At 40.9% G+C, this 12,589-nt stretch overlaps 1 protein-coding gene across 5 annotated transcripts in view; it reads right to left on the reverse strand.

The window, feature by feature from the left end:
• The window catches only part of CDK6 (cyclin dependent kinase 6), a 229,049-nt gene that overhangs the window by 109,279 nt on the left and 107,181 nt on the right, over positions 1-12,589 (reverse strand). For all 5 annotated transcript variants that reach the window (XM_060157039.1, XM_060157040.1, XM_060157041.1 and 2 more), the window contains exon 4: positions 9,583-9,750. In XM_060157039.1, the coding sequence (XP_060013022.1) occupies positions 9,583-9,750 (168 nt within the window). The remainder of the gene's footprint in view (positions 1-9,582; positions 9,751-12,589) is intronic.

A 12,589-nucleotide genomic window follows, 5' to 3' on the forward strand; every position in this document is an offset into this window, starting at 1 on the left:
TAAATGGCTGAAGAGAAATCTTGTAACTTTATGTTAGTACCCAAACCTAGAAGCAGTAGAGATTTTTCTCCTTTATTTTGGGGTTTTTATGGTTGAGTTGTTAAATTTACAGACCAACTTTTAGATGCTGCCAGCCTTCAAAATAAATATAAGAGCAGTGCTAAAGTAAATTTTCCTACACTTTCCCCTTCCTTCTTTTGGATGTTTCCCTGAGACCTGAAGGTAGATTATTCCTCCAAAGCCAACTGTAAATTTTAACATTCAAATTTATGAGGGACTTAAAAATCATAAGTATCCTTACAGATGTTGGGTGCCACAATGTTACTCACCCTGTGTTTCAATCCCTAGAGAAAAGGAAAACAGAAAGTGGTAGCAGCAAGAGGAATTGTTCAGCAGCCCAAAGAGCATCATTGAGAAACACATTTGAAATATCAGCAATAAAGTCAATACAATATGAAAGAAAATCCAGCATGACAAAGCAATCGTATAAAAGTCTGAGCTGAACTTTTGGAGAGACCTATACAGATTAAGAAAAACATGGGGCTTCCCTGGTGGCGCAGTGGTTGAGAGTCCGCCTGCCGATGCAGGGGACACGGGTTCGTGCCCCGGTCCGGGAAGATCCCACATGCCGCGGGGCGTGGCCGCTGAGCCTGTGCGTCCGGAGCCTGTGCTCCACGACGGGAGAGGCCATAACAGTGAGAGGCCCGCGTACCGCAAAAAAAAAAAAAAAGAAAGAAAAACATGTACTTAATCTTCTCAAGAACCCAAGTGGACTAAATAAAATGACTAAAAGAAACAATAATGCAGACATTTTCAACCTTTTCCTGTGACACTACGGTTCCTTCAAAGATCCCTAAAGGTCTTAATTTTTAATTTAAACATACCACATAGAAAATGTAAGTGCACAAGTTGGGGAGGTGTAGGAAGGCTTGTCATCTCGAATAAGTAGGGATGAAGAACAATAATTATCTGAAGGTTAGGACTGGCTGCCCAGAGAGATATTCAAAGTGTAACTGTTACTCCCTCAGAGCTCCAGTTACTATCAGGGAATGATGCTGTGGGCAACTGGGAAGATTTAGGTGAAAGCTGAACCTAAAACAAACAAACAAACAAATCTTTAGATGCTTATCAATGATGATACAATGACCTCCAGCAGCAACATGGAAAAAGCAGAGTTGGAAATTCATTCATTTGTGAAAGTAGGGAGTTGTGAAAGAACTTAAAGAGTAGTGAGAAATCTGATGGTGTTAGATGATAAGGAATATGCCTTTAGGTGTATGGGGGTGATTTCTGGGTGGGAGTGAGAGTACAGAGGGGCAGGTTGGGGCTACACTGCAAAACCCTCTCTGCATACCATGCTACAGAGTTGGAATTCATTCTTTAGGCACCGGAGAATCACGAGGATTCGTTTCATTCATTCACCATGTACTTATCAAGCGCCTACCATGTGCCAGAAAGGCACTGTGGGAAACACAAAAGTAGTACAACCCTGGAGTTGCGCAAATAAAAATGGCTATGGCCAATGTAACAGAATTTCAATGACACATCTCAACTCAGGAACTCGCACTAGGAGACTAGCGAAGCCCAAGCAAAATGAAGATACTGCCACCTTTCCCTTCCATACAAGGAAGTAAGCAGTGACACCTGTAAAACACAAGAAGCGCACACATCCCTAGAATTAAAGAGGATGTAAAAATCCAAGTTATAGAGACATTGTTTTATATTCAATTCCAAGGACTGTGTCTCATACTCCATTGAATGGACCTAACGGGACACGAGTTAAGGAAATTTAGGGGAGACAAAATTATCTCATTAAACAGTTTGACAGACTAGTCCCTGATCAAGCACAGAAGGCCTATTCCCATAAGAATGTTAAGTGGAAGAGGCAACAAAAGTTTTTCCATCTGTAGCTGAAGAGAAACCCTTCAGCTACAAAACTTCTTTAAAGCATTTGGTCTTGTCAACCTTAAGACAATAGTTGGTCTTTACACTCAAACTTGGCCTCAAGCTTCTGAAATTTGAATGGCATCACACAGGGTGTCTGTAGGATGGAATGTAAACAACCAGGTGACAACCAGACCCTGTCTATACCATACCTTGGTAGGACATTAGCTGGCTGAACAGACGTATGGAGGAAGAAAAGAACACCCCGTCCTTTCTCTGAGTAAAACATCCTCCAGGCAGTAACGATACAGTTAAACTGTTTTTGTCCAGAACCGATTCTCAACAGTGACAACTCAGGAAGGAGCTAGAATTAGGTGAGTCAAATGAATGACTATCTTTTATAAACAAGAAAAGCAGTTGTTTGATGAACTTCACAAGAATACTTGGAGCAATTAAATACCCACCCCCACGCGCACACACACACACACACGCACACACGTGCGCACCTACAGCAGCATCCTGTACTGCATGGAATACATTCTCTTTCTACATGGAAGCAATGCTCACAGTGGTCAAGAGCATTTGCCTTTACTGCAGAGGCAGAGCCAACCTATCAGATGGCAACTCAAAGTGTGTTTTACTGCCACTGAGAATGCGTAACGGAGAATCTGGATGGGTTTTCATGTTTGTCTTGGCTCTGGCATTTTCCACGTACCCAGTCCTGGGAATCCTAAAGAAAACGTGTCCTGTTCCCAGCCCTGTGCACTGCCCCATTGTGCTCTACTTCCCTCACTGGTGAAAGTGAAAACGAAACCGGCACAAACACTCCATTGTTAACTATGAAATATGTACTGGCAACTGGAAGTTTTCACAAAACAGACCTGGTTGTGTCATGGCAAGGAGAGGTCGAGTGGGAAGGGAGTTACAGGAGCCTTTTTCGGCTTCTGAGGTGTGTCCTGCACTTTCACTGAGGTGCTGAGGCGACAGGGCTTTGGGTTTTTTCCATTATACTCGGTTCATGCTCTTGGTTTGATTTACTCAGTACTCACTGGCAGCCTTTGCAGGCTTCTGTGGGAGCAACTCGGCTGCCCAAGCCGGGGCACAAACCCTGCCAGGTCCCCATAGTAAATACAACACGCACGAAGAGGAAACAAGCATAAACAATTTATTTTCTCCTGTAAAAGATGACATTGTTCTCTGATCTCTGGTCCTGCTTCACTTTGTCAACTTGGAGGTGCCAACTGGGTGCTGTAAAATGAACTATTCCAAACAGAAACAGAGAAAATAAGCACAGACTGCATGATGTGCACATCCGTGGGGCCCACATCCAGGCAGGTTCTGAGCGAAGGGGGCTGGTGACCTCTCTGAGCATCTCACATCCCGGTGTGGGTGAGCAGGGAGGGCTTCCCTGACCCCCAGCCCACGAGGGCTTCGGAGTCACAGGGCCTCATAGAACTCTGTCCCTTTCCTTTATTGCACTTGTCTCTGTTTCTAACTATACATTTCTTTGTGTGACTGTTTGATTAAGATCTGTTTCCCCATTGTGATTATGAGCTCCATGAGAGCAGAGACCTTGTCCACTTTTATTCACCATGGTCCCTCAGGTTCACTGACAGTGCTTGGCTCATGGAAAGTGATCAGTATTTGTTGACTGACTGCCACAACTCCATTTCATTAATTTTCTACCCCAGGATTATCAAAAAGTTTCTGAATCCACAAGGTTTCTTTAATGTTTACTAAACGCTACCAATGCTGGCATTCGAAGAGGAAACCATCTATTGCCAGAGGCATAAGGAGAGGATGTAAGCAATTTGGTTTTTTTTTTTTTTTTTTTGCGGTATGCACGCCTCTCACTGTTGTGGCCTCTTCCGTTGCGGAGCACAGGCTCTGGATGCGCAGGCTCAGCGGCCATGGCTCACGGGCCCAGCCGCTCCGCAGCATGTGGGATCTTCCCGCACCGGGGCACGAACCCGTGTCCCCTGCATTGGCAGGCGGACTCTCAACCACTGCGCCGCCAGGGAAGCCCAGCAATTTGTTTTTTTGTGATTCTTGTGGTACTAAATAAATGAGTGATGTTAAATAAGGCAATTTGGGGAATATTATCTGTTCCATATAAAAAAATCCCTGAGTGAACTTTTATAATTTGTAGAGATGTCAAAAGTCTTTCCATGCTCACTATTTACTTGTTATCTTTTGATTATTTCTGCAGAGTGGAAAATGTTTTCATATGAAGACGTAAGTCTTGTAATAGGAAAGATAATATGGAAAAAAAGAACTTCGGCGAAGGAGAACGTAATTCACTTAGTGAGAATTTTACTAAGTCACTGAAAAGACAGGAGAATATTCTCTCTCTTTCATTATGGTACAAAGTGGATTTTTTCTCCAAACTGTGTGTTAGGCACAGGCATTTGGAGGAAAAATGCTAATTCTCTCCTTTGTCTAATGATTGTATAAAGGCCCTCCAAAAAAACACTGAAAAGTCACTGTAATACTGTTCACTGCAGAACACAAATTGGTTTACGGCAGGCCAATCCTGGACTTCATCCCAGCATGTGAAGTTGCTGAGGCCCCAAAAGGAATGACCTCATTTTAAGGTACAGCCTCCTCTCTATCCACAGGTGGCTTCACGGTGGCTGTCCTGGGGAGTGACTGGTTCTAACTGCACGGGCGTTGGCAATTACATCTGGATATAAAAACGTCAACCCCAGCACTGCTCTGAACGGCCCCCAAAGTGGTCTCATGTCATACAGTGAGCATAGCATGATGCGTGCGCTGTCGTGAACAGGCACTTGGATGATTTTAAGGGAGCAGATACACACAGGAGTGAATCAAGAGAACACTTGATTTTTCCTAAGCAATGATACATTTACAAGAGGTTCCAGTATTCACAACTGTGGCAAAAGAAGTTTTATTCTGAGGTCTACATAAACAACAAGTTAACCAGGAGGTACAAGCTCATGCCTCAGTGTTCCCCACTGTGTCAAAATATGACATGAGCTAGTTGTTTTTTAATTACAATTTTAACAAGACTTAAAACATGTTTCAAAAAATGGATTGTTGAATATTTGTGGAATCTCTGCATACCCTTTGTAGAACCCAAGAGGTCTACAGAACCTAGTTTGACACCCTCTAAAGTATTGGATCCCACCGTGGGGAGAAGAGGAAGGGAGAGGGGATGATGGGCGAGAGCCAGAATATAAACATTAGTACTCTCCAAGCCATTTATAATCTATTTGGCGAATTCCGACTTAACCTGGTTACAAACTGCTCGTCTGAGTCTCAGTTTCCCCACTTTCAAAATGAGATGGTTGATAAGGAGTTCCCAAACCACCAAATCCAATGGCAACAGTATCACCCTACATGCTGTATGGGTCATTCAGGAAAAAAAAAAAAATAGGGATTTTTCATCATAAACAGAGAAGTTAAGACCTGCTCTCTCCCTGAGCTGCTGTTCATAGGGCTTCATGATGATCAGAGTCATTGTCGGGCTGCTGGTGATGGGCACTTCTACGACTCGCCCTGTCAGACGCGGGTGTGCGATTGGGTATGACCCAACCTGCCCGCTCAGAGGTTGGTCTCTACTTCCCTTTCATATTGACAGATAAAAGTGAGTTGCACTACACACTGCATCCAACACGGGAAGTTCTTAGAAATGTTGACTTGAGAATGACTCTCAATACAATTTTAGTTAGTTGTATAGTCATTCTATTGAATAAGCATACAGAGGCAGACCTCAGAGATATCGTGGGTTGGGTACCAGACCACACAATAAAGCGAATATGGCAATAAAGCGAGTCCCATGAATTTCTTGGTTTCCAGTGCCTATAAAAGTTGTGTTTACACTATGCTATAGTCTATTAAGTATGCAATAGCATTATGTCTTAGAAAATGTACATGCCTTACTTAAATAATACTTTATTGCTAAAAAATTCAGCAGCACATAATCTTTTTGAAATAGTAACATCAAAGATCTCTAATCACAGATCACCACAATACATATAATAATGAAAAAGTTTGAAATACTGCTAGAATTACCAAAATGTGACACAGAAGCATTAAATGAGCAAGTGTTGTTGGAAAATGGCGCCATGATGCAGGGTTGCCACAAAATGTCAATTTGTAAAAAATGCAGTGTCTGCTAAATGCAATAAAATGGAGCGCAATAAAACGAGGTATGCCTGTATTCTTGAAATGCATCTGCCATAAAGATTATATATAATCACATTGGTCATGTTCGTACATGTCACTTCCGTGCAATGGAAAGAAGCTCCCTCTAACCTGTTCTCTGGTTCTCCACAAATGTAGTTATTTCAATACAGGTCACAGAAGGTGATTTTCAGGATTTCACAGAAACTCTTCTGATAAGTAGAACCCATGCCAGGCATTGACTAACAGGCCCCACTTCTCTTCACATCCCCAGCTCCTCCCTGCAGGACAAGGGGCCTCACGCGGTGTTTATGGCCACCCCAGTCTGTGTGTCCCCATTCTGTCCGATGTCTGCAAACTGCTGCCCCTTATGCATGGGGTGAGGACACAGGTGGCCCAATCTGCCGTTAGGAGGAAGGACTGAGAAGAGCCCGTGCAGTTCCCATTCAGTCAGGGAATTCCAATGCCCTGAGTGCGGCTGGGTCTCAGGCACCCTGGATTCTGTGCCCCATCAAGGGAGGCAAGGCAGGAGCAGGGCCAGCGCAGGCTCCTCTAAGGCATGAAACCCAGGCCAGGGGCCCGTCCTGCCTGGGTCTAAGGCATTCACTGTAGCCATCCACATCGTGATTCTACACCCTTGAGAGAAATAGGTATAAACAACCCTTCCTCTCCAGGGGTACATGTGCACTCTGACTGTATACTGAGCAGCAAGAACCCAATACTCCCTAAGGACACCTGAAGGTCATGCAGGAGGCACCCAGTTAAGGGCACTTAGCCCTCCCTTATCAGATGAAGACAAGCCGAGTCGTTTGGCCCTATGTTATACCAACTACAGCCACAACTAGAGTCCGGACGTATGATGACTGTCCTAAATTAATTTCTACCCCAAAGGCCAACTCTTTCAAGGAGGTTACAGCCTGATAAATAAAACCCCTACATAACTACAAACAAGATAGAAAGCAGTATTATGAAAGACGTTAATAAGACGTTACTCTGGAAACAATGAGGGAGGACGGGGGTGATTAATTTCTGCAGGGGGTACCAGAATGGGACATTTGAGTCAGGCTTTGGAAGGTAAGTATTATATTATTAGCATTTCTCCTGGCTGCAAAATGTCAGTTTCGAATCAGTTAACTTGTAAATTTCTTTAACATTCCACAAATCAAGTTGATTCCCAGTTCCTGTATGACATAACTCACTAAAAAATGTGTATTTCCAGGAAGTGGAGTGTAGTCTTTTTCTCTTCAAGAAATACAAAAAATAAATACCAGTTCAGTCTGAAAAAACTGATCCCAGGCCTTTATGTGTCACTGTGTGTACATAAACCAATGTATCACTATAGAAATGCACTTTTCCTTAAAAAGAAAAATAAACAGTGGGAAAAAATTTTAATGCGGTACCCTACAGGAATCATATTCTTTATTATTGACATTAAGTTCCAACTATGACTCTTTCAAATAAAGTCTGAATTTGTTCCAGTGTCTTTCCCAGTTGCTAATATTTTTTACTTTATGTCACATAAGAAATACAGAGTATGCAATACAAACTACATACTGAAAAATCAGGTATTTACGACTGCCTTTCCCCTTTTCTGTATGAAATCATTTGTCTCCATTTTCCTGTCTGAACATATCAACTTTAAGCAAGAATGGAATGTTAATTGGTGTTACGCACAAGCTGGGCTATCATTCCTCAAATTTAATAATAAGAAAAAAAAAACAACCCAACTGGGTTTCCTGTTTTTATTTATGGTTTTCAGTGCCCAGTTGTGGGGGATCAAAATACAGTGTCTCAGTTACGGCTCATCCTTCCCTCAATTAATGTACCAAAGGAGACTGGTTCCTTCCATCTGCTCCCCTGATGACTGTCCGGATCGCAAAGCCTATTCAAGCTTCTCCCCAGGGCCCTGAAACAACATACGAAACTACTTCCTAGGGAAGCGCTAGCCTACCTCACCCTTCCCACTGGGGAAACACACAGACTCAGCCCTTTCTGGTGTGATTATATAAGAACACAAGGGCTCACTTGACCCAGCCCAAATTGGAGACTTATCCTTTAAACACCGTCTCGTGTCCTGTCTTCTCAAAAGTGACGGTGTATGTTGGGCAAAGAGGAAACAAGAATGATTTATCTTTCAACAATAGTGACACATTCTAAGGAATCCTCTGTAAAAATTCTGATGCCCTAGGTAAAGTATATAATGTTGGGAAAGTATGTGATCTTACACATCCAGGTTCTAGTATCTGTATTTCCAGGGTGAGGAAGCAGAACACTTTTGCAAATTGAATGTTTTTCTACGGCAAGTTACCTCTCTTAGAGAATTTCCAACTCCCCTCCTGAATTTCTACTTCTCAGCTGAGGCATTACTGGAATTTGGGGAAACAATTCTTTGTTGCGCAGAATATTAGCCTCCTTGTGGCCACCACCATCCCCCAAGTTGTTATGATGACCAAAGAGGCCGTCACACATTTCTCAACAATGTTTCCCCCTCCCCCCAGGGCAGTGCTGCCCTTAACTGAGAACCACTTTGAGGCTAAAGATGGACCATATGTAGAAAATGGCATACTGACCCAAGAAGATTCTTTTACTTAAGGCTTAATATAATGCTTTGAGGGCAATGTTTGTAGGCTTCATGGACTCAAAGGGATTCTCCATATCAACCTTCTGCCCCAAATAAGTAGCACAAAAAAGGAACATGACTTGGCTTTAAAAATAAATCTATGCGTGAATTCACTGCATGGAAAACAGTCCTTCAAAGACAAGGGATATTAATGCCTGCTTCCAGGCTCCTCTTTGTATATTTTGGGTGCAGAATTTCATGAAAATTCATCTCAGAAACAATGAACTATAAGGAGAAATAGAAGCTAACCAGAGCGCGTAGCTAGTATGGTTTTGTGTCTGAATGAGAAAAAAACAGAATAACTGTCATTCTTTGCCAAAATAGAGCCTTTGGGTTTACTCTTCGTAGTTTGGCTTGGATGAAGCCTTCACCCGGCAGGGTGGTGCTACTTGTTCACGGATCATCCACGTTCACTGTAAATTTAATTTCTTAAATTAAAGAAATTTTAATTTCTTAATTAAATTAAGAACACACCACAGCTTCACAGGAGTGCTTTCACACACCTGTGCAGGTACCTGGCTGTTTCTCAAACTAGGATGCTGCAGACAGGTCAACATTCCTGGTGCTCTCTCCTCGCTGACCTTGAGCTATGTTTCCCTAGACACTATATATGCAGCTCTGAACACAGTGGTTATGGCAAAAAGCCATATGGCAAAACCATTTGGAAACTTGTAACTGATTCCTTTCTAGTGGCTAAGAAGCAACCGTCTATTTCTGCAATGGGTTCTGTCCACAACAAGCCCAGCCTGGATATGTCTGTAGTTGTAAGCATAACACTTTCCTCCTACTGCCTGCTACATAAAAAGTGCAAAGACATTCTGTCCACCAACTGACCACGGGCAGTAATAACATTAGGGGCCTGGAATGGGGGCAGTTTGTCATTCAAAAGCAGAAAACTAAGTTTAATGAAAGAACAGCACTTTCTCACTCACCACTGAGGTAAGAGCCATCTGAAAACTGTAGATGCGGGCAAGGCCGAAGTCAGCCAGTTTTATTTGTCCACTGCTGGTCACCAGAATGTTCTGTGGTTTTAGATCACGATGTACCACTCGGTGAGAATGAAGAAAGTCCAGACCTCGGAGAAGCTGAAACATCATATCCTAAATAAAACCAAAAAAGAAAATCAATCAATGGTCAAAACAGAAATTCAACATGCTAAATCCTCAGCACTTAGAAAAGTGCTTGGCATACAGAAAGCATTCCATAAATATTTGCTGAATGAATGAATTTGTTTCCCCCTACTGTTCCACTCTCCCATTTTCAAGATCACTACAAAAAATTTCACTCTTGACCTGTATTTCATTAATGAAAGGATGATTTAAAAATAGTTTCAGATGGCATAGGAAATATTCTGGAAGGATGTACACCAAACTGGTGTCCATGGTTAATGTTGGGGAGAGGAAGGAGTTGGTGAGAGAGGGACACTTTTTACTTCATATACTTTTATAGGATTTAATACATGATTCCAACAATTAAAATCCAGTAAACAATGATAACATTAATGGTAGTTCTTCTTATTATTATAGCACCTATCACTTAGCCATCACTACGTGTCAAGCATTGCTCTAAAGACCTTCTCTTTAGTAACTCACTTAATCCACACCACAACACTGAGGTAAACAATATCACTAACCCATTTTACAGGTCAAGAAACTGATACACAGTAAGTGTATATAATTAGCCCAAAGTAACACTACTAGCAAAAGACAGCGTCTTGATTCAAACCAGAGTCCAGGAAAACTGGATTCAAATCCCCAGTGCACTTCTTCATTAGATCAATGATTGAATGAGCATGGAAAACCGGGTAAACCATTTAACCTCGCCAAGCCTCAGTATTCAGGTCTGTAAAAATAGGAAAACCTACTTCATAGGATCACTGTTTGTAAAGCACTGACAGTAGTCAGCATTCAATAAATGGCAGCACTTACTGCTGACGGTATCAGCTAGCATGGAGGAGGGGGGCATTCAGAAAATAAACCAACATCACATCTTCTTCTAATTTTAGAGCTGATAAAATCAGATACAAAATTTAAAACTCGGAAACTGTCTGAAAGTAGGAATTTAAGATAGTGACCATGATATGGCCCTCTGAAATCTGGGGTTAATAAGACTGACCTACCCCCCCTCCCCAAATATTGTGAGAATGGTATGTAAAGGGAGGATGGAATGATTTTGTTCATATAAAGGTTAGAGAAATGATTAGGTAGCATCAGGGGCTTCAGAGCTGGCAGGGGCTGTGAGGACACACTTGTTCATCAGCTGGACTGTATTTAGTTATTGGTTTACAGTATTGGTATTTCCTTCAGGGAGTTCTATCTTTATATCCTGGCTTATTCAAAACCAAAGCCTTAGTTTTCCACCTATAAAAAGGAGAAAACAGTGCTTACTTTTCATAATACGAGATTTAAATGAAGTAACGCATGTAAAGAAGTAGTTTCTGGCACACGGTTAGCATTCAACAAATGATAATCGTTGAAGTGTCCCATTTCCTGGGGGAGACAGAGTAACAAACAACTAGAAGAAAATGTGGCCAGTGCCACAAGGTCAGTGAACAGAGCACTAAGCAAGTGTACTAGACACAGGCGTACTAGACACAGGCGTACAATGACACAGGCGTACTAGAATTCTTTTTGAGCGCCACCTAAATGGATCTGATGAACTGGCTGGGGTTACCTTCTAAGTTTCCAAAGATGAAAACTCTGGAGAAGACTGCACTGTTGAGGGACAGACAGTCCTTCAAGACTTAAGAACCATTGAGGGTAAAACAACTTGGAATGAATAAACAAGAGTGTGAAAATGAAGCACAAAATGTTAACGAAAGTAATCTACTGTTGCAGCAAATAAGTCTTTATTGGAAACACATGCACATGACTTGTAAGCAGTGGATTTTAAACAGCATGACTAACCTAAACTAATGTCATGCTGGCTTGTCATCTTTAGCTTCTTATAAACTAAGCACCAACCATTTAAAACAGTACAAAGAATAAATGTGCTTGGTTCATGTTTCATTGTTCAAACAGTTTAAGCAGCCAATTAGTAGAATAAATATGTAAAAATTTGAACCAATTAATTATACTAATAAGGCCCATCTTAATTTATGAAAAGCCTGAACTACTGAGTTTAAATACATATGTATTGCTTTTATTTGTGTATTTATACAGCACACACTACATTTTCCTTAATTATAAAATTGGTACATGCTTAATGCATATAGAAGCTTTTTAAAAATTTTATTAAAAATCCAGAGGAAGAACAAAAATCATGCAAAATCCCACCACTCAGAGAAGAGAGAAAACTTTACTGTTAACTTTTATCTTTCACATCTTTTAAACAGATACTGTTATATTTGGAGGTATAAATATATTATATCTCTATATAATATATAAATATTCAATATATATCACATACAATATAATATATAAATATAACATATTTATAAATAAAAATTGTTATTCTGTACACACTTTACAGTTGTTTAAAAAACATTTAACAATTCATTATGAATATTTTGCCACTTCAACAAAATTCTTCTAAAATATAACTTTATTATACAATATGATTTTTAATGGCTGCATAGTTTTCCTTCCTATGCCATGATCATTATTATTTGGTTTTAGTTGTGTTATTTTGGTACATATACTAAGAGTCTAGTTCTCCTCTGTTTAAAGGCTAGTGTAGATGAAAATGACTTCTTAACATCATATAAAAGCACAGTTTAGGCAGTGAGAACACATATACTGGCACTAACATTGATTCCATGTAAATGACACCTATGGATGTATAAAAAGTTGGTTCTACATAGGAATTACCACTCTTTAGATTTTATTAGGCTACTTAAAAAGTTTTTTGGTTAGCAAACTGGGTTTTCTTTTAAACCTATAATATCCAGCTATAATTAGAGTTTTGAACCAGTAAGACTTGAGTTAACGATTTTTTAAA

Source organism: Lagenorhynchus albirostris, chromosome 8, assembly GCF_949774975.1.
Source record: "Lagenorhynchus albirostris chromosome 8, mLagAlb1.1, whole genome shotgun sequence".
In the NCBI taxonomy this organism is placed as follows: domain Eukaryota; kingdom Metazoa; phylum Chordata; class Mammalia; order Artiodactyla; family Delphinidae; genus Lagenorhynchus; species Lagenorhynchus albirostris.